The 21388-nt window shown below is 34.2% G+C and overlaps 2 protein-coding genes across 9 annotated transcripts in view; both read left to right on the top strand.

Annotated features, from left to right (window-relative positions):
• Positions 1 to 859: 859 nt before the first annotated feature.
• LOC101403887 (bile acid receptor-like) lies at positions 860 to 12593 on the top strand. The gene is made up of 10 exons (XM_087419657.1): positions 860 to 923; positions 2529 to 2891; positions 6151 to 6291; positions 8103 to 8245; positions 8337 to 8441; positions 8581 to 8680; positions 9341 to 9463; positions 9879 to 10004; positions 10165 to 10278; positions 12346 to 12593. Exons 1-10 carry the CDS (start codon positions 860 to 862, stop codon positions 12591 to 12593), a joined length of 1527 nt encoding a protein of 508 aa, XP_087275783.1.
• Positions 12594 to 14871: 2278 nt separating this feature from the next.
• Positions 14872 to 21388, top strand: part of SYCP1 (synaptonemal complex protein 1) — a 120271-nt gene continuing 113754 nt past the window's right edge. For 5 of the 8 annotated variants that reach the window (XM_087445009.1, XM_087444988.1, XM_087444996.1 and 2 more), the window contains exons 1-7: positions 14872 to 15025; positions 15472 to 15610; positions 16572 to 16656; positions 16840 to 16883; positions 17058 to 17114; positions 18490 to 18654; positions 19380 to 19447. In XM_087445009.1, coding sequence (XP_087301135.1) covers positions 15503 to 15610; positions 16572 to 16656; positions 16840 to 16883; positions 17058 to 17114; positions 18490 to 18654; positions 19380 to 19447 — 527 coding nt within the window. In that variant the 5' untranslated portion in view covers positions 14872 to 15025; positions 15472 to 15502. Of the gene's footprint in view, positions 15026 to 15471; positions 15611 to 16571; positions 16657 to 16839; positions 16884 to 17055; positions 17115 to 17235; positions 18655 to 19379; positions 19448 to 21388 lie in introns of those variants that run through there. The other 3 variants (XM_087444979.1, XM_087445005.1, XM_087445017.1) reach the window with 3 other exon arrangements.

Below are 21388 nucleotides of genomic sequence, written 5' to 3'. Positions count from 1 at the left end.
AGGAAATAACAAAAATAGTTTTTCCCATAAGGGATAGTCTTAGATTTTGAATAATTTTTCCTCATAACAGCTTATGATTTTTAGGCTTTGCTGTTAAAAAAACACCCTTTTCAGTAATCAATAAACTATTTTCATTAGTCAAGCAGAACCAAAATTAATGTTTTAATGTTTAGCATGTCACAATGCTATGAAAAATAAATATTTACAAAGGACTTAGAAGATTCAAAGAAGTGCTATGAAAGCCATTCTTTTCCTACTCTTTAATTTCTTTTATGAAAAAGTCTAATTTTTCTTCCTAATTAATCTAAATTCAAAACACTGAGATCTTGAAACTATTAGAATAACGATTATGGGGATCAGTTATTAAGTCAAGAACTGTGCTGGATTTTACATACATTAATTCAAGTCTCCCAACAAATTTGCTAGGAGAGTTTTATTGTCTCTCTCTTTTCTACAAATGAGGAAACTTAGGTTCAGGGAGGTTTAATAAATGACCCATAAATAAGTGGTGAAAGCAGTGTATGAAGTCTAACTCCATAGCTTGTTACACTTTCAAGGGCCACAATGATTATTACCAAGGTTTACTAAGTTATTTGTAAAAGGCTGAGCAATAAGAAATTGGCAGAATTAAATAATTTGGTGTGTAGAGATACGAAAAATCAGTATTTTTTCCAGTTTAAGTGTAAATATGAATGTGTCATGTATAAATTCTGTTAAATTATTTTTCAAAAACAATATTGTACTTTTATAACATCACACTGATTTGATAATCATACCTTCAAATAGTCCACAAAATTTTTGTTTCCTTCAGGCTCTATTTCAGCATTCACCGATAAAGAAGTAAGAATTGGACCAGAGGATGGCAAATACTTATGTCACTGCACCTGATGGGTACTGTCTTGCTGACCACGTGCAGTACTATGGTATGTAATAAAAAACTATAGTATTGTAGTTAATAAAACATTTTTTGTGGGAATTATGGTTAATTACAGAGGTTTTTTAAAAAAAGAAATTAACAAATGAACCAAAAACTTTGTTATTCCCTACAAGAGAATAAAATTAATTTCAAAAATCAGTAATACTAAAATGTTGTAAGCCAGAATCAAATGTAAAGAAGGAAAAGCACAATAGTCTAAAATAGTATTCAATTTTTAAAAAATAGGATTAACATGCAAATTAGAAGTTATTTTTAGTAGTTAGCTGAAGTTAGTTCAAGTGCAATTTAGTAAATGTAGTTTAGAGTAGCTATTCAATATACTTGCAATTGTAATCTAAGATTTTTATCAAAGGGAAAGAAATAGAAAACAGAATGCAGAAAACAATAGAAATTTCCTCCAAAAAAGACTAAGGCTATGATAAAAATTTAATTTTAAATGCAGTTTTCTTTTACAGTTTGAACTCTGATTTCCGTGTTAATGGAATATCAGCCAGTATTCTGCAGTCTTTTGACACTCATTCAAGAAGGGCCCCCTTCTTTAAAAAAAAGATTACATTGTTTTTACTGATAACCTTTCTTCTTATATCCGACTGCCACTGGTATTTTTTCAACACCTTGTATTGGACTGGATACTATGAGATTGCAAATAATATTTGTGAATTAACAAAAATTATATTGTTTGCCAATCTTGGTGGTAGAATTTTGAGGGTAAGAGTAAGTCTAATCTGATGAGTCTGGTGATTCAGTACCAGGAAAAGCACAAATAATACTCACAGACATAGAGCAACTAACTATTCCTGGGTCCTTTTGGAGACAATTTCTGGATTTAGATTCAGTAATTCTCCTGAAAGCAGAAAGTAAATTGTGTTTGGGAGCTTCTGATAATAATAATAAAGATATTCATTAAGTATCATTTTATATTTTATACATTCTTTTGCATACCATATTTTATTTCATCCTTACAGTAACCCTGCAAGGTATGTGAATTTATTCCCAGATAATTGCTAGTTAGAATTGTTAGACAATAAAACAAAAAAGAAACTAGTAATTTAAGTCAAGTCTACAAATAGCAAAGGAGGGTGTTAAGGTGTATTAAATGAGGAGTTCAAACAAAAATGTTTGGTTTTGGCTTGCAATAACCAGATAACTGGTAAAATTGTATTTTAGTTTGATTTTTTTTGGAGGGGTGGGATAATTTATCAATTCATCTCTTTACTGAACTGATTGCACTGAAAACAGTTGTATCCACAACAAGGGAAATGCAGAAGATGGGGAAACTCTTCTTTTATTCCAAACTCTGGGAAATATACATTTCTACTTAAGGAGAGAGACTGGATTGGTATGTAAACTATTAGCAACTATTATCCTTTCTCCCAGCTCCTGAGCAACATTTGCATACCTCTGGGATGGCAGCACTTATCATGCATTGCAATTCAGTTTACTGTTTGCTCCTCATGCTGGACAGCAAGTCCTTGGGATGTAGTGAACATGTTAAACTAACTATGTTTGTTGAGCATAAAACTCTTTGAAATTTGAAAAAAATTACAAAATTCTGACTTTTTACCATTGTTTTTTATGTTAAAAAAACTAGATATTTTGCCGGAACAAATCAGTTATCAGCTGCACGATCCTGATTTTCAAGAATCACCTTATTGCCAGTATTCTACTGTCCAGTTTCCTCCAGCTTTACAGTCCCAATCTTTACAAAGTCATTTCAACACTTATAGCTTGGATCCACAGTTCAGTGGTGGAGAGAGTGGACCTGGTTTCTGTGAATTAAATAGACCCGCTGATGTGGTTGTCCACAATGCTGAAGATGGATACTCTGAAATAAAAATGTCCAGACTAACTCATTCTTCCATGCAAATTAAGGGACAGGAAGAACTCTGTGTAGTTTGTGGTGATAAAGCATCAGGATATCATTATAATGCACTTACTTGTGAAGGTTGCAAAGGTAAGGATAAAGTTAAAACTAAAATCTTAGTGTTCACGAGAGTCCTGAAACTTTAGGCATGTAAAAATACTCTTATATATTTATTTATTTTTTGTGAGGATGATTAGCCCTGAGCTAACATCTGTTGCCAGTCCTCCTCTTTTTGCTGAGGAAGATTGGCCTTGGGCTAACATCCGTGCCCACCTTCCTCTACTTTATATGTGGGATGCTTGCCACAGCACGACTTCTATAAGCTGTGCGTAGGCCCATGTCTGGGATCCGAATCTGTGAACCCTGGGCCACCGAAGCAGAGTGGGCAAACTTAACCACTACACCACCAGGCCGGGCCCCAAAATACTCCTATGTTTTCAAGTGTGAAAAATAACACCAAGGAGACCCATTGATTTGTTTTAAGGTGATCAATCTGTGAGATCAAAGACATGCAAATGGAATGTAATAAAGTTTTGATTCAGTTTTCTTTCCATTTTTGAGGAAGACTTTTTTTTATTGATGTTTTAATAGTTTATAACATTGTGAAATTTTTGGTTGTACATTTTTGTTTGTCCATCACCATATACATGTCTCCCTTCACCCCTTGTGCCCACTCCCTACCCCCATTGCCCCTGGTAACCACACTACAGTTTTCTCTGTCCATGTGTTGGTTTATATTCCACATATGAGTGAGATCATATGGTGTTTGTCTTTCTCTTTCTGGCTTATTTCACTTAATGTAATACCCTCCAGATGCATCCATGTTGTTGCAAATGGGACGATTTTGTCTTTTTTAATGGCTGAGTAGTATTCCATTGTATATATATACCACATCTTCTTGATCCAATCATCAGTCGACGGACACTTGGGCTGCTTCCACTTCTTGACTGTAGTGAATAATGCTGCAATGAACATAGGGGAGCACAAGCCTCTTTGGAGTGTTGATTTCAGGTTCGTTGGATAGATTCCCAGTAGTGGGATAGCTGGATCATAGAGTATTTCTATTTTTAATTTTTCGGGAATCTCCATACCGTTTTCCATAGAGGCTGCACCCGTTTGCATTCCCACCAGCTGTGTATGAGGGTTCCTGTTTCTCCACATCCTCTCCAACATTTGTTGTTTTTTGTCTTCGTGATTATAGCCATTCTAACGGGCTTGAGGTGATATCTTAGTGTTGTTTTGATTTGCATTTCCCTGATGATTAGTGATGTTGAACATCTTTTCATGTGCCTATTGGCCATTTTCATTTTTGATGAAGACTTTTACATTTAAATATAAAACTGAGTATATTTATATGGCAGAAGATTTGTGTGTTCCTCGATGAATCTGATGTTGGAATAGAAAATGACCTTTAAAAAGATCTGAATGTTAACTATTACATCTTTTTCATGTGGTTGATGTAATTCATACATTAGAAGGGAATGTGAATTAAATGACTTCTAAGATGCTGGGTTTTTTTCTTTTGGAATGCTTTTTCTTTTTTTTTTTTTTTTGCGAGGAAGATCAGCCCTGAGCTAACATCCGATGCCAATCCTCCTCTTTTTCACTGAGGAAGATCAGCCCTGAGCTAACATCCGATGCCAATCCTCCTCTTTTTCACTGAGGAAGATTGGCCTTGGGCTAACATCCGTGCCCATCTTCCTCTACTTTATATGGGACGCCGCCACAGCATGGCTTGACAAGTGGTGCATTGGTGCGTGCCCAGGATCCGGGCATGCAAACCCTGGGCCGCGGAAGTGAAGTGCGCTTGCTTAACCACTGCGCCACAGGGCCAGCCCCTGGAATGCTTTTTTGAAAACAAATAGGAGGTCTGCAAGTGAAGATCATCAAGGACAATGACATTTTTCAAAGAGTGAAATAGTCTTTGATGACATTTTGAGGTTTTGAAACACTTCTGCATTGTTTTTATTCACAAATGCAATGTTGGGACAGAACCTGGAAATGATTAGGCCAATATAGCAGTAGATAAACATGTCTATTAGAAGTTTAGGGTAAAGTTTTACTGTCAGAATATCACAACTCACCCCTCCCAAAGAATAGCCAAATGAAGATCAAGGGAAATGAAGTACCAGCTTTATGAATAGAATGGCTGGGTCAGTATTTGCTTACTCTTAAAATGCAGGGCCTTGCTGTTAAAACTAGGTTGCAGAGTGAGACATAATTCTGGAAACCTAAGCTGAGCTTTCTACGCCCTTTGTTGAATGTAAGTCATGAAACTTCCATGCTCAAGTTTGTCTATAGAAAAAGAGGATATGGTAGTCCTCTAAGAGGGGTATTGACTAATCTTATCAACTTCACTGCTTGGAACGGAATAAGAGGAAGATAGCAGGGATTATTGCATAGGAATAGGAAATGAGAGAGGAAATGGGAAGAGGGACTGCTATGCATGGATTTAGGAAGTGAAAGAGAAAATGTAGAACCTCCACCCCCCCCAACACACACACACACACACACACAAAACATGGCCCATTCAACATCTCAGACTACATAAACTAGAAATACTTTCTTATCTGGGGAAGTACTAAAAAAGGGAGAACAGAGGAAAAAATTTGGAAGAATATCTCTTCCTTTATGTGTTGAGGTAGAAATGTGAGGAGAGAAGAAGAAAAGTATTCCTTGTGGTTTTATTTTACGTAAGCACATATTCTTTCAAGGGCCCCTTGAGAGATGCTTCATGGAATCTTTATATTTTGTAAAATGTAGTTTTAAAAAAACTTTTATTTTTATTTTTTCGGTGAGGAAGCCTGGCCCTGAGCTAACATCCCTTGCCAATCTTCCTCTTTTTGCCTAGGAAGATTAGCCCTAAGCTAACATCTGTGCCCATCTTCCTCTGTTTTTTGTATGGGATACCTCCACAGCATGGCTCGATGAGTGGTGCGTAGGTCCAAGCCTGGAATCTGGGCCTGCAAACTCTGGGCCGCCGAAGCCAAGTGGGTGAACTTAACCACCGTGCCACTGGGCCAACCCCTAGAAAAACTTTTAGATGATATGTCATAACCATAGTAAAACAGAGAGTTGTCTTAATATGATAGAGCTATTTAGTTTAATTTCCAGATGTGATTATTGAAAGGAACAACGTTGGAATAGAATATATCAAACAGGAGAGGATTAAAACAATTATCCAGATAAACGTATATTAAACCAAACCTTCTTATTGAGGGAAAAACATTTTATTGAAATAATTTAGTTAAATTGATTACTTAACTCTACTATGAAGGTATATATTTATAAAAACAAGTAACTAAAAATACCTAATAGTAAAATTAAAAAAAAATTTTGTTGTTGTTAGGTTTTTTTCGACGTAGCGTCACCAAAAATGCAGTATATAGTTGCAAGAATGGTGGTCACTGTGAAATGGACTTGTATATGCGTAGAAAATGTCAAGAGTGCAGACTGAAAAAGTGTAAGGCAGTAGGAATGTTGGCAGAATGTAAGTGCCATTGTTTTGTTTTTTTTTTTTGGAAGGGGATTTTAGTTTTTCTTACCTTACTGAGGACTTAATACATTCCTCAAGTTGTCATTTTGAATTTTAAAATATTTGTCTGGATTTAAACTATTTCTTTAGCAACTGCTAAATTAGGATAGCCAGTTACCAATCTAGGTAATTATTTCCATAAGCCCTGTACTATGCTATATTACTCTAATTTTGGTAATAATCATGTTTTCTTCTTAATTGAAAATCTTTGTATTTTATTTATTTATTTATTTATTTATTTATTTATTTATTTATTTATTTATTTATTTATTTATTTATTTATTTATTTTGTGAGGAAGATCCGCCCTGAGCTAACATCCATGCTAATCCTCCTCTTTTTGCTGAGGAAGACCGGCTCTGAGCTAAAATCTATTGCCAATCCTCCTCCTTTTTTTTTTTTCCCCAAAGCCCCAGTAGATAGTTGTATGTCATAGTTGCACATCCGTCTAGTTGCTGTATGTGGGACGCCGCCTCAGTGTGGCCGGAGAAGTGGTGCCTCGGTGCACGCCCAGGATCCGAACCCCGGGTCGCAGTAGCGGAGCTCGCGCACTTAACTGCTAAGCCATGGGGCCGGCCCCAAAAATCTTTGTATTTTTACATTATTTAACCTAAAGTTATATAATGCATCTAGAAAGAGCAGAATTTAAAATTACTAGTAGTTCCCCTTCTTCAGTCTTGTGTCTTTAGAAGCCTGTATGATACCTGGATATGTAGAGCCTACCAACAATTAACACATAGATGTCAAAACCCAACTCAACAGGCGGAAGAGTACCTAAGCTTTTTTTTGAGTTCTTTCTACATTCACTGTGTTTTTAGCTTATAAACTACATGATGTGATTTAATCCTCACAGTAGTACTAAGATTTTGGCATTTTTTCTCAATTCCTCCTATTCCCCAGGGCTCAAAATCTCATGGTGACTTTAAAATTCATTTTTTTTATAGAGTACTATTAATGTTTTCTTTTCATGCCTAATCTAGCCTTGTGCAAACTCTTATTATCTTGCACTTATACCATTATATTAGTTTCATGGCCATTTCTCCATTCTCTCTTTTTAGTTTAATCTACCTTCAACTGCTATAATCATCATCTCCACTTTTATTAAATTACACTCTTATTCAGTAAACACCAATGCAATATTCTGTTTATACTGCATATTATAATAAAATCCAAACTCTTCAGTCAAAGTTCTTCACCAAAAGGATTCCTATTATTTAAAATTCCTGGGTTGGAGTAGATCTTAAGGTTATCCTGTCCAACCAGACTGAATTCTTTACTTTATTCCTGTCTTAGTCTGCTTGGGCTGTCATAACAAAATACCATTGTCTTGTCTTGTAAGGAAAAAATTGACTTAGCTCATTTTAAAAATCACAGGATATTCTCTTGATCAATCAAGGATAAAAGCTCATAGATAATGTAGTTTAACTGCTGTACCAATGGACATTCTATGTTGCTTCCAATATATAATTAATGTAGAAATTTCTCTAATATAAAAAGGTCTAAATTTATAATTTAGAGATGTAAAATTAATTTTAATTTGTCTAGGATGACAATGTACTTCTAAGTAGACAGGTAGTTGTGGAAGGAAAAGGAGAAAGTAATGCAGTAAATTTAATTGCTGTGTACATACTTGACAAAAATGAAAGTTTCTTTGTAAAAAGACAAGTCTATGATCATATATGTGTACAATATGAGACAATTTTCATCAAATCCTATAATGTTATTTGCCGTACCCAAAACATTCTATATGAATTTTGTAATATCACAGGTTTGCTCACAGAGATCCAATGCAAATCAAAGAGACTTCGAAAGAACTTTAAGCAGAAGAGTAGTTTTTACTCTAACACCAAAGTGGAAGAAGAAGGAGTAGACAACAAGCTCGTGTCATCCACCACTAGATCTGGAAAAGTGGCAAGACTCTTCTTATAAAATTTATTTCTTTAATGATGATGTCTTGTTTAATAAGTATGCATTATAGTTTTCCCCCCATATTTTCTTATAGATTCAGAAAAGCATGGAACTAACTCAGGAGGAACATCAACTCATTAATAACATTGTGACTGCTCATCAAAAATATACAATTCCTTCAGAGGAAACAAAGAAATTTGTATGTGTTCATTACTGGCAAGAAATAATTTATAATTCATTATATTAAAAAATAAGAGTATAAACATAAAAGTTTAAAATTTAAATAGCTATTTGAAAGCAAATAAAATTTATTAATCTTGTTTCTTTTTGTTGGTTAGCTGCAGGAGTATACAAATCCTGAACTGAGTTTTTTGCGACTCTCAGAGACAGTAGTCCTACACATACAGGGCTTAATGGATTTTACCAAGGGACTCCCAGGTAATTACTTTACCTTTGAAAAAACAATTAAAGTAATTTAATACTTAATTTTAAAAAAGTTCCTTGTTTTAAGGAAAGGGGACATTTTAGGAAAACAAAACCCTCTATTTTTCCGCTAAAACTGCTTCAAAATGTAAAAATGTTTATTTTGCCTGCTTTAGTCAATCATGTAGGTGAAAATATAAATATTTAAAAATATTATTCAAATGATTTCAAAGACATAGAGTTAAGACAAACAATATGATTGGTTGTATGTTTTGTTTTATTTTTATTTTTGGAAATAAATTGTTTCTGTTTTTTAGATAAAACATAAAACAAACAAAATTCCCTGTTCAATATGAAAAAATCAAGCCACTGTTGGCCAAAACTTAGCTATCTATTTACTTATACAGATAACTCACTAAAAATAAATTCTTCCAGGCTCAGCCAACTACTGTGTTTACTTTGCTCTTGCAATAGGAAAGTATTATTATTCAGTTCTGATGAAAGTACCCCAAAATATTACCATGTGGAATCACAAATTCTATTCAGATTTGAAATTACATAGCATGATTATGATAAGGGAATATTTAGGATTCATATAATATAAAATGTTAAATCCTATACCTGAAAATCATCTTTTCATTATCTATTTCAAACAATTGTGATCTTTTCTTAAAGGGTTTGAAAATTTGACCAATGAGGATCAGACTGCATTACAGAAGGGATCAAAAACTGAAGTGATGTTCCTTCACACAGCCCAGCTTTACAGTCAGAAAGAATGTTTGTCATCAGCTTCTGAAAGTAAAAAAGGCCAATTAATTCAATCGTAAAAGTTACTATTAAATTTAACAACAAATTATATAACATTGAGCTATTTTTTTCTTATTATAGTTTTATTTTGCTAGTTAATGTAGGACTAAGTACTTCATAATAGCTGTTTATAGTTTTCCAATTCATTGGTCTAGCTTTTGCTTTCCTTTTAAAGAAAGCCATTCTTTGTTGTACACTGTAATGGAAAACACATTTTTGGAGCATCTTCTGTACAATCTTTATACAAAATATGAACTATTAATCTAGCTTAATGTTTCAGTAATAAAAATTATAAAGCTACCTTTCATTGTGAATGTTTCCTGTCTAACAGAGATTAGAGAGATTGAATTTACTATTTCTATAAAGATAAGAAAAAATCAGACTTGATATTTTTCCCTTTTACTAGGTACTATAAAAATATCAAATCCTTCAGATCATTCCATGAATTGTCACAATCAGAGTGGTGATAGAAGTGTTATTTATTCTACAGAAACATTTTACAACGAAGACTGTCTTTCTACTACGCTGACTGGTAATATTACATACAATGCAAAATATTATATTGGATGGAAAAAATTGATCAGATATAATGTCTCGTTTTCTTATACTGCTTTGAGAAAAAATGATAATGGCAATGTGTTTGATTCTGCACTATGTTCTGATGAAAATGCATTTGATATTAATCTTTCTAGGTATTTCTGAAGAATTTATTACCACACTGTTTTACTTCTACAGAAGAATGAGTGAGCTTAATATTACTAATACTGAATATGCTCTCCTTGCAGCAACAACTGTGTTTTTTTCAGGTAAAAACCATTCGGCAGTAAAAGTTTGGATTAAGTGTGGCAACGACAGCATGAAGTTTGTGGTTATTATTCACTGATGCCAAATGTACCAATTTTGTTTCATCAAAATTGCTTCGGTCAATCAAAATAGAATCTCTGCTAAATGTCATCTTATCTCTGATTATCCTTTTAAAAATAGCTACTGCCCCTCCATCCTAAATCCTTATCCCTGTCCCTGTTTAGTTTTCTCTATAATACTTATCAGCGTCATAATATGTTTCTATTTAAAAAAATGTGCATGTGTCTCTTTCCTCCCCTACTCCTCCCAGAATACTCTAGAAGAGTATTCCTCTCACTTTACAAATATGCTGTAATTTCTTGCATCTTAAAAATATTCCTTCTTCACCTCAAATCTCCTTTCAGTTATTCTCCCAGTTCTCTGTTCTACATCACACAAAAAAATTTTTTTTAGAGTTATCTACACTCCTGCCTCCATTTCTCTCCTCTCATTCGCTCCTGAACCCAATACAGTCAGATTTTGACCCCTCCTTTCCATTCCACCATACCTAGTCAAGATCTTCTGTAATTTGGCATTGCTGATTTCAGTGGTCAATTCTTAGTCCTCATCTTGCTTGACCCATCAGCTATATTTGACAGAGTAGATCACTCCCTCTTTCTTAGAACACTTCATCACTTGGCTTCAGTTGATCACTCCCTCCTTCTTGACATGCTTTTTTCTCTTTTCACTTGATTTCCAGGACATCACATTGTCTTGATTTTCCTTCTCAGTAGCTGCTTTTTCTGTCCCCTTTGTTAATTCCTCCTCATCTCCCACACTGATAAATGTTAGTGTCCCAGGGCTCAGTTCTTTTTTCTTCTATACTCACTTCCTTTAAAATTCCATCCTATCTCATGGTTTTCAGTGTCATCAATATGCTGACAACTCCCAAATTTATATATCAACCTGGACTGTTCCCCTAAACTCCATTAAATAGCCTACTCAAGATTTCAACTTGGATATGTAGTAGGCATATCAAATTTAACCTGTCCAAAGGTGAACTCTTGATCTCCCCCCGATCCTCCTATATTCTTCCTCCATCTCTACTAAATGGCATCTCCATCCTTCAAGTTGCGTAAGCCAAAATTCTTGAAGTCATCCTTCACTTTTTTCTTTCTCTTATACCCATATCAAATACGCAGCAAATCCTGTTGGCTCTAGCCTCAAAATATATCCAGAACTCAACTACTTCTTACTGTCTGTGTCCCTGCCACCCTAATCAAAACTACTATCCTAACTTGATTTCCTTTTTCTGCTCTTGCCTCCCTAGGGTCTATTCTCTATAACTGTGTAGAGTGATTCTTTGAAAACTTAAGCCAGATCATGTCATTCCTCTGCTCACAACCCTTTAATGGCTTCCTATTTTACACAGATTAAAGTAAAAGTTCTTTCCATCTCTACCTACTTTTGCTTACAACACCACAGCTACATTGCTTTTGATGCATATGTTCCTTGAAAATTTCAAGCAGGCTCTTGCCACAGGTTCTACTGTACTTGACAAATCTTCTGCTTGGAAAGCTCTTTTCCTAGATAGCTACATGCTCCCTCCTTCCCCATCTTGGATCTCTGCCAAATGTATCTTATCTCTGATTACACTTTTAAAAATATCTACCACCTCTCCATCCTAAATTCTTATCCTCTTCCCTGTTTATTTTTCTCTATAGCACTTATCACTGTCATATTTTTGTTTAAAAACATGTGTATATGTCTATTTCCTCCTCTCCTCATCCCAGACCCAGAATACAAGCTCAATGAGGGCAGGAAATTTTGTTTATTATGTTCACTGCTGTATCTCCAGCACAATGACTGGATGAATGAATGCTGCTTAACTATTAAGAAATACTCTTCATAGTATATTATGAAGGTTAAATAAGATATTGCATAGAAGCAAGTTACTTAGCATAATATCTGGCATATATTAAGGGTTCAGTAAATATTTGCTATTTTTGATATTTACAAACTGTATTGTTTTAAATTATCTTCTACCACTTTCCAGTGTTCATTAAGATATATATGATGATGTTTTTCAGATCGTCCATGCCTTAAAAATAAGCAACATGTGGAAAATTTACAAGAACCAATTTTACAAATTTTGTATAAATATTCAAAACTTTATCATCCAGAAGACCTACAGCATTTTGCTCGTCTCATAGGGAGGCTCACTGAACTGAGAACACTGAATCACAACCACTCAGAAATACTTAGCATTTGGAAAACAAAGGACTCCAAATTGGCTAGTTTACTCTCTGAGAAGTGGAATTTGTATTCACATTGCTGAAATTTTAGAATGTTGTGGTTTGTCTTAAACTTCCTAAATCTAAACTGTTTACTCTTATCATCATGGGGTGACTGATTTGAAAAACATGAACAGAGTTGCTATGTTACCAATACATTACTATAAAATGGACATCATCAGAGCTCATCAAATTTTGTGGAATATAGGACCACCACTAGAGGGACATCTAGGATTCTTTTCAAGACTCAACTCAAAGGAAGCAATGGTTATTGTTACTGCACGGTTCCTTCAAAAGGGAATAATGCTAATACAGTTCTTACCTGAAGAAACTACTTTTTTCATTTAGTAGAAAATTGAATGAAAATATATAGATTACTTATAGACATAAAAAAGGCTATCTAGTGGGAACACATAATCAGAATAAACACAGTTTGTGAACCTCATTAATTAAGGCCAGATTGATGGATAAGGAACTAATATCTCAAACTTATTCTTGTTACAGCATTTTATGAATTATTAAAGAGGAACAAAGCTTTGTTTAACTCTTATCTTTTCTTAATGTCTTTAAAAAAGAGATCTTTTATGAACCCAAATTAAAAAATTTGTGATTGCAAGATATTGAAAAAATTAAAATGACAAATCATTAAAATATTTTAACATATATTGGGAAATTTAGCACAATTTACTGCTCATTCTGGTAGACAATATTTTGACATTTTTGCCAAGATCTTTTGTAGAAAAAATGAAGTTCTTAAAATCTGAAATCTTTCCACAAATATTTTAATCCTTGTTAGGATAGGATGGTTATACATTAAAAATAAATTTTGTGTGAAATACATGAAACTGAGGAATTCTCTGGTGGCACTATCGTTTTGAAAGACTGGACATAAGTAAAATACTGTGAATTTAAGTTAATTTTAGGAGTAGCATTTTGGTTTTCAATAAAGAAAAAAAGACCATAGTTGAATTTTTCACTGTTGTAAACTTAAAAAAAATTGGAATATTGTTTATATCCTCAACTTAAAGAAGATCTTAATTAAATGTATCAACTATTGCCCCCAGGGAGCATCTTGTGCATATCCTTGGTATCATCTCTTGGAGGGAGTATTTTATCTTTTTTAGAATATCTAGACTCAATTTCCTTAAAATGTGAAATGAAAGAGTTACACTGGATCATCCTTTCCAGCTCAAAAATTTTGTAATTTTAGCAAAAACTATTATGTCTGATAGATTAATTTGTACAAAACAAAGTGGGTTATTTAAAAATATTACTAAAATCCTTTGAAAAAGCATTAATTATATTACCATACATGGAGAGAGTTAGAAAACAGTCAATATGTCCAAAACGGAACTCATTATCTTAATTGCACAAACCTAGGTATTTATTCTATCTAGTTGTCCCCGGAAACCAGGCAGTCATCTTAGACTTCTCTCTCTCTTTGCTGCTCACTATTAAAAAGCCATCAAATCCTATTAATTTTACTTCCTAAATATCTTTTATATTTGACACTTCATCTCCACTCTCACTGGCATAGCTCAGGTCCTCATACCTTACGCAACCTATTAAAACTGTGTCCTTAACTCGTCTCATGAGCCTTAACCATTTTTTATACTACAAATTTTCTTCTGAACTTGATTATGCCTCCCTTTCCGCTCAAAATTCTTCAAGATTTCCATCCATAAAGGCTAAAACCCAAAGGCGTTTGCAAGGACTTCATATCTGCTGTCTCCAGTCTCATCTCTTGCCATTTTCTCACTTCGTCCTCACACACCTACGCCACACTTCTTGGACTCACTCGTGTACTAATCTCTCTCAGAACTCCAGCGCCTTTGCCTACCTTCCCTCAGCCAGGAATACACTTTTCCCCATTTACTATCTAGCCAACTCTATTCACTCTTCTATTCTCGACTGAAGCAGTAACAGAAGGATACCACATCTGTGAAGGCTCTCTTGACTATCCAAACCACTGTAAGCGCCGCTTTCCCTGCATCCTAACGACTCTGAAAATTACCACCTTTAAATGATTACATATGGCTATAATTGTTTGTTTGCACATCTGTTTCCTTCCTAAGACTGTGAGCTCTTGGAAGACAGAAATGGATTTTTCACTCTCAGCTCCAATCTATCATAGCACCTGAGAGTTTTCGTTGCATTCTTTGACAATAGCGAAGCTTAAAGAACGTCAACTCTAAGGAGAAACAGAATTCGGGCAAGAATTGTTACTAATTTATAGGGAAATCTCGCGAGATGTAGGTCTTGGGAATTTGGTATGCCGACTTGGCTGACGGTTATTTAGCCGTTAAACGGCCATTCGCCTCGCCTTTCCCCTGCGGGCCGCTGAGGTGGAGCGACTTCCCGCCTTTTCTGAGGTTCGGAGGCAGGAGTTCTTGCTGATTCTTTTTGCTGCCGAATAGACGGCAGCTAGCAGTTCGCGTGGACGGCGAGTCCACCGTTTCCCGCTGGTTCTTTAAAGGTAAGGGCACGTGTACTGAGTTCCCTTCCTGAGAACGGAACCCGGAGCCGGGAGAAGTTTCGATCGCCTCGCCCGCTCGGCCACCCCCGCGCCTTCTCGGTAGTCGGTAGTTGGGAGTCGGTAGGCAGTAGTCGTCTAAGAACCTAAGATAGTTCCTCCTGGGCGGGGGTGCAGTTTAACAGGGCTTCTTTTGAGGCTGACAAAGTGTTGATGTCTTGTTCAAAGTTCTCGCCTATCCAGGTCGCCAGCGTGGCCATTGGTGGCTGGGGGGACGGTGGGAACAAATACGGGCTGTCGTTACCTTGCCCACCCTAGCAATAAGCCATGATGTGGGCTTACACGGCAGCAGAGGTTACGTTCATTCCTTTATGTAGTCATATATTATACAAACCTCACCTTTGTAAATAAAGAATGGTATTAATGAAACACTTTTTCCCCACTTTGAGGCAATAGATAATTACAACTGGAAGAGAGAAGATGGAAAAGCAAAAGCCCTTTAAATTGTTTGTACCACCAAGATTAAGTAGCAGTCAAGTGTCTGCAGTGAAACCTCAGACCTTAGGAGGAGATTCTAATTTCTTCAAGGTAAATTTGAATATGAATCTTGATTTGACTATTCTTCACTTTAGGTAAATGAGGCGAAGTGTAATTATTTCTTTTCGGTAAATATGGTCTGATTTACCCAAGAATTTTGAATAATAATGCTTAGAATGAATAATGAGCGTACTTAATGTGTGTAGGCATAGTCACTGCTGCTGTAGAGCTCTGCATACATAGAGAGACCTGCTTATTTTAATCCTCCCTCTTACATGATTTGAGGCAACTTATAAGATATATAAAATGAAATGGTAAAATATAAATTAGGACAATATTAGGATCAAGGAAAATTAAGAAAATTTGGACAAATATGTCAACATACTGGTAAAAATTAGTGTGTGACTGAGCTTAAAATTTGGCTCTGAGCTTCCTGTTTGACAGGATAAAAGGGAAATATATTTATATAGTAGAGTTCTTATTGGAAAGGAGGAAATATACGAAGTTTCTTAGGTGAAACAGAGCTTCTACTAAATTATTTTAAAAATTTCACATGTGGAACTTCATATTGGAGATGGAATGAAACGATGAATATTTTAATTTTATATGCCATAGAAATATTCTTATGTCTCTGTAGCCAAGAGAATAACATTAAAATGCTATTCAGTGAAGACAATTCTCAATTCTATCAAGGAAAAGATCATAATGAAATTGAAGATAAGTAATATTCTATGCTACTAATTAAAATTGATAATATTCTTGAATACTTGCAAAGCATGCATTGTGTAATGTGTAGTTTAGCTTCATCTCATAAGTGAAAATACCTAATTAAAATTTTTTTGCATTGTTTACATAGCAAAAACATTTGATATTTTAAACACTATATGTACATTAAAGGATTTATAATTAGAGTCACTTCTTTAAGCAGATATAACATGTAATTCATATTACATTGCTAGTTGTCAGTGGTATGGGGCAGTATGTTTACGAACTTCTTTTTCTGCGTTTCTAGAGCTTCAACAAATGTATTGAAGATGATTTTAGTTTTCCATTTGCAATGACTAATCTCTCCAAAAATGGAGAAAACATTGATTCAGGTAGGAAACTGGAAAAGCAATACATCACCTTGTATAGAATCATTTTTAAAATACACATTGCTAAATATTGAAAATATAACATAAGTATTATATTGATAGCCTTGACATTAAAGCTGGATATAATACTTGATATAAAAAATAAGATGTTGGCATATTTAATACCAGTTGTCTTTTATCTTGCAGATCCCGCTTTACAAAAAGTTAGCTTTTTGCCCATGCTTGAACAGGTCAGTTAAGTATAGTGTATATAGATGTAATTTGTTTAGGTATTGAATTGCTTGCTTGAAAAAGAAAAAAAACTCTTTAGTTGTTGGATTACTGGTCTTTGGTATGTAATTGCTGCTATTTGGAAACTCTCATCAGAAATATTTTCTTACAGGAAACATTTATTCATTTTTTAGGTTGATAATTCTGATGGTTGTCACTACCAGGAAGGACTAAAAGACTCTGATTTTGAGGTCAGATTTCCCATCCATATTAACTCTCTTGTAATTGGAGTATCATTTATTATTATTTGTTTATATCTTTCTTTTTTTTTTTTTTTAAAGATTTTATTTATTTTATTTTTTCCCCCCAAAGCCCCAGTGGATAGTTGTATGTCGTGGCTGCACATCCTTCTAGTTGCTGTATGTGGGACTCGGCCTCAGGATGAACGGAGAAGTGGTGCCTCGATGCGCACCCGGGATCCGAACCCGGGCCACCAGCATCGCAGCGCGCGCACTTAACCACCAAGCCACAGGGCCGGCCCCTATATCTTTCTTTTGAGGCTTCAAAAGGATTAACATTTGGTTAATGTTTTAAAATATATTCTTTAAAACCTTCTTTTCCCTTTGTTTTTCCTTTAAAGTTGCTGAAACACTAGGCTTCTGTATTTTCCTGGCTTTTAAAAGCATCCATTCTTTAGGAACAATTTAATTTTAAACCATAGAAATTAGGAAAACACAAAGAAAAATCAAGAAGAGGGAAGATGCATACAATATGTGAAAAGGCTGAGAATCGAGCCAGTATTTTACAAATAACCTTTTAATTAATAGGTATGATTGTTTGGCTGGTTGACTGTCTAAGGAATTTGTAGGACATGCTATACTGTTGATTTTAGTTATAAAAATCATTCTTACTTCTTGACACATAGATGTCTTTAAAACGAAGAGAAATTCCACGGCCTGATAAAGTACTATATGCCTGTTGCTGTGATTATAGTATCACAGAATTTAAAAATGTGGACCTTATTCATATATTTTGATAACGAAGATTTATCAGCACAGAGAAATCAGTGTGGTTTTTAAAAAAAATAAACTCTGGCACTTACCTTATAATGTGGAAATGGATAATGCAGAAAATCCAAATAAAACCTCAGGCTAAATGAAAGTTAGATCTTGTGTTCACTATTATTTTTCTTGTCATTGTATTTTAAACTTCATGTCCTTTAGTTAGTCCTCAAATTATTTGTATAACCAAAATGTTTCAAGACCATTGTTAAAATTTGTAAATTTCTTGTAGAGTGATTTATTTTAGCTTTTAACTAGCCAGATTCTCTCATTGACTAAAATATTTCTAACTTCTCGCTTAGGTACATTTTGAAGCTTTTTGATTTTTTTCAGCAAGGTCTAACTTAGTCAAGTGACCAATAACTTTAGTGAAGTAGCTAATACTGCCTTAGTAGTTTAAAACAGTTAATGTAGCTTTCAGTATGCTATTAGGGCATGAATTGAGGAGAGAATTGGTCTCAACTATTAAGATACTATTACTCATGGATATTTTCAATAGGCAGCTTTAGTTTGGTTGTACTAAAATTTTGAACAACTACCATTCTTTGAAAATGTATTTTAATAGAATTCCGAGCCAATGAGCAGACTATATTCAAAACTGTATAAGGAGGCTGAAAAGATCAAGAAGTGGAAAGTGAGTGTAGAATCTGAACTAAAGCAAAAAGAAAATAAGTTGCAAGAGAATAGAAAGATAATTGAAGCACAGCGGAAAGCCATTCAGGAACTACAGGTATAACAAGATTTGGAACTGAAAATGTGGTATAGTAAATCTTATCATAATATTATTTAAAATAGAGTATTATTTCAGGGTAAGTTGGGTTTATCTTGTTTCTGTGATATGGATTTTAAAGACAGTGCTTTTTTGAAGTTTCATTGTTACTAGTTGCATTTCAGCTTTAGGATGAGCATGGATGACAAGTTGCACAAATCTTAATGCACAGATTAGGGAAACAATAAATTACTTGAGATAAAGATTGATTTAATGATTCTAATTTATCATACAGTTTTAATTTTTATTCTTATTACTGATGATGTTTTGTTTGATATAAATATCTTTTATTATATTGGAATATGACATTTGTAGATAAAACTTTAAATTTGAAACTGTTTAGCTTTAATTTTATGGCGTAGTGAAAGAAATGTTGAGAAAATGCAACATTGGGTTAGGACAAAGATAAAACATCATTTCAAAATGTTTAGGGAAGATAATATGCATTAAATATTGTTGGATACTTTTTGGAAATGATTCAGCAAACTTGATTTTAGATTGATAAAAGTGAGACCCATATTCTTATGGGAAATCCATAAGATGTGAAAAAAAGTTCTTTTTTGTGTGCAAAGAAAACAACTCTTATAGACTGTCATAGCATGTTAGCAAAGAAATGCTGCTTAATGATTATATTGTTTATTTTGCTAAGCAAATGTGATGAACTGTGCTTTTGTTTTGTAAATTAGTTTGAAAATGAAAAAGTAAGTTTGAAATTAGAAGAAGGAATTCAAGAAAATAAAGATTTAATAAAAGAGTAAGTAATAATTTAATGAATTTGTTCTTTCCAAATTTATTTTTTATTCCAAATTTATTATTAAACTTGACACTTTAAAAATTTATTGAGCACTTTCTGTTATATAATATTAACTTATATGTAGAATTCTGCTTCGGTGCTGTGGAAAAAGGAAGACATACCTATTTTACATTCTTGCATTTGGCAAACTGTGGTCACTGACTAATAACTTCTTGCTTTTTAAAATGTCAGGCGGGAGGAACCATTAGTTGGTGTCAAAAAAGGTACCTGATAATTCTATATCTACAACTGCCTATGTATATTGTGTACCTTTCTGTTTGACTATTGTTTTAGGTGCAGCACTTGTGAAATAGGGCTCAACTTAGTTCTAAGGTAGTTTTCAATCTCAAATTCCTGTTTTTGCCAGTGGCCCAATGATTCTTCCATTAACTTTGGCTTAAAACTTTGGTATCATCTTTGACTTTTCCTTTTCTTTGTTCTAGGCAATAGCTAAGCCTTATTTTATACCTTTATCACCTTATTCAGATTATATCAGGCAGACTTTAATAGAAAAATGTAATTGTTTAATTCATCTCCCAAGTAAATATTGAATAGTTAGAATGTAGTATATGGGTCCAGGTAGAGTGCCAAATTTGTTTATTCCTACTTGCTTAAAGTTAAACATCATGCTAAACACGGTTCTAGAAGGCCTATCACCTTGTCGGTGAAGTTGCTGATAAGTGAAAAATGCTATTTCAATGGGTTGTTGTAGCCCAATTGAAAGACAACCTATGACTTTCCAGATAAAATTTAAATTTTACACTTTAATTTTTCCCTACTTAAATGAGGTTTAGTTATAGGGGGAAGGGAGAGAGAGGAGGAAGGTTCTAACATTATGTGCCTACTGTATGTTTGGTACTTGACACTTTTATATATGGGTATGTGATTGAGTTCCTATAGTATCTTATAAGACATATCTAAAGCCTACTGTAGCCCTAATACCAATATTTGACAACTTGTGAGCTTTCTTAGAATTGCTGCTGCCTTCATTAATAAACATTTGAGTTTTTATGAGTACCATGACTATTTAGTTTAGTTACATAGTATAGTATAGTATAGTATAGTATAGTATAGTATAGTATAGTATAGTATAGTATAGTATAGTATAGAATTTATGCCATTTTTTGAGGTGGGAGGGAATGACTTTATTTTTGGGTGTGTTTTCCTTTTGTTTTAAGCACTTGTTTCATTTGAGTGTCAGTTTCAACCTCAAATACTCAATTGTCAGTTGTCATCTGAGAGAACCTAACATTAAGTTAAGAGTTTTGTCAAAATATAGGTAAGAAACAAAGTTGCACTTAAGGTAGAGTGACTTGATTATTGGATGACAAATTTAATATAAAGTTGCTCAGGACCAGCCCATTCACTGATGATGAGTTTCTAAAAGGGTTGTAGTTTTTAGAGTATTAGTTCTTGTTTTTTTGAGCTTGAAAGAGACTTTAGGTATTTCAAAACCATATATATGCCTGGTCTATAATAGAAGTTGGAGAGGGAACGGACACTGGTTCATTGACATTTTTGAGCAGGAAGAGAGTGTTGAGATAATTTAGATAATTTTGGAGGCATGATTCTTTTTGAATGGAGCGGGACCTTATGTCAGATCTGATTTCCACCATTAGATTTAACAATAGTGTCTAAATTTCCAAATTCCAGCAGTCAAACCTGAAGCATCAACAATTACATATTTTCAGAAATTAAAAAGTAACATTGGATTTTGTTAGACTCATATCTGGGACTTGTTTAATTAATTTGATGAGTTAAACCCCTATCAAGCCCTGTCCCGTATATATGCTATGGTGGTGATTGTTAGAGAGGGCTTTCTATAGGAGATGATGTCTGAAGGATGAATAAGAAGTTAGCCAGGAGAGGCATTAGAGGTTGTTACTCTAGCATTCCATGCCA

Source organism: Ceratotherium simum, chromosome 2 (assembly GCF_057802395.1).
Source record: "Ceratotherium simum simum isolate JZ-2026a chromosome 2, ASM5780239v1, whole genome shotgun sequence".
Lineage (NCBI taxonomy): Eukaryota > Metazoa > Chordata > Mammalia > Perissodactyla > Rhinocerotidae > Ceratotherium > Ceratotherium simum.
The sequence above is the reverse complement of the archived record's forward strand: the minus strand, read 5'-3'. Positions and strand labels throughout refer to the sequence as shown.

What these genes read in the sequence shown, in the direction of transcription:
- LOC101403887 (XM_087419657.1), top strand. Translation starts at nt 860, where the DNA reads ATGGCAAATACTTATGTCACTGCACCTGATGGGTACTGTCTTGCTGAC. An exon ending in AGTAGGAATGTTGGCAGAAT is followed by an intron (nt 6,292 to 8,102) that starts GTAAGTGCCATT and finishes GTAATATCACAG; the next exon opens with GTTTGCTCACAGAGATCCAA. An exon ending in TCTTTCTACTACGCTGACTG is followed by an intron (nt 10,005 to 10,164) that starts GTAATATTACAT and finishes TAATCTTTCTAG; the next exon opens with GTATTTCTGAAGAATTTATT.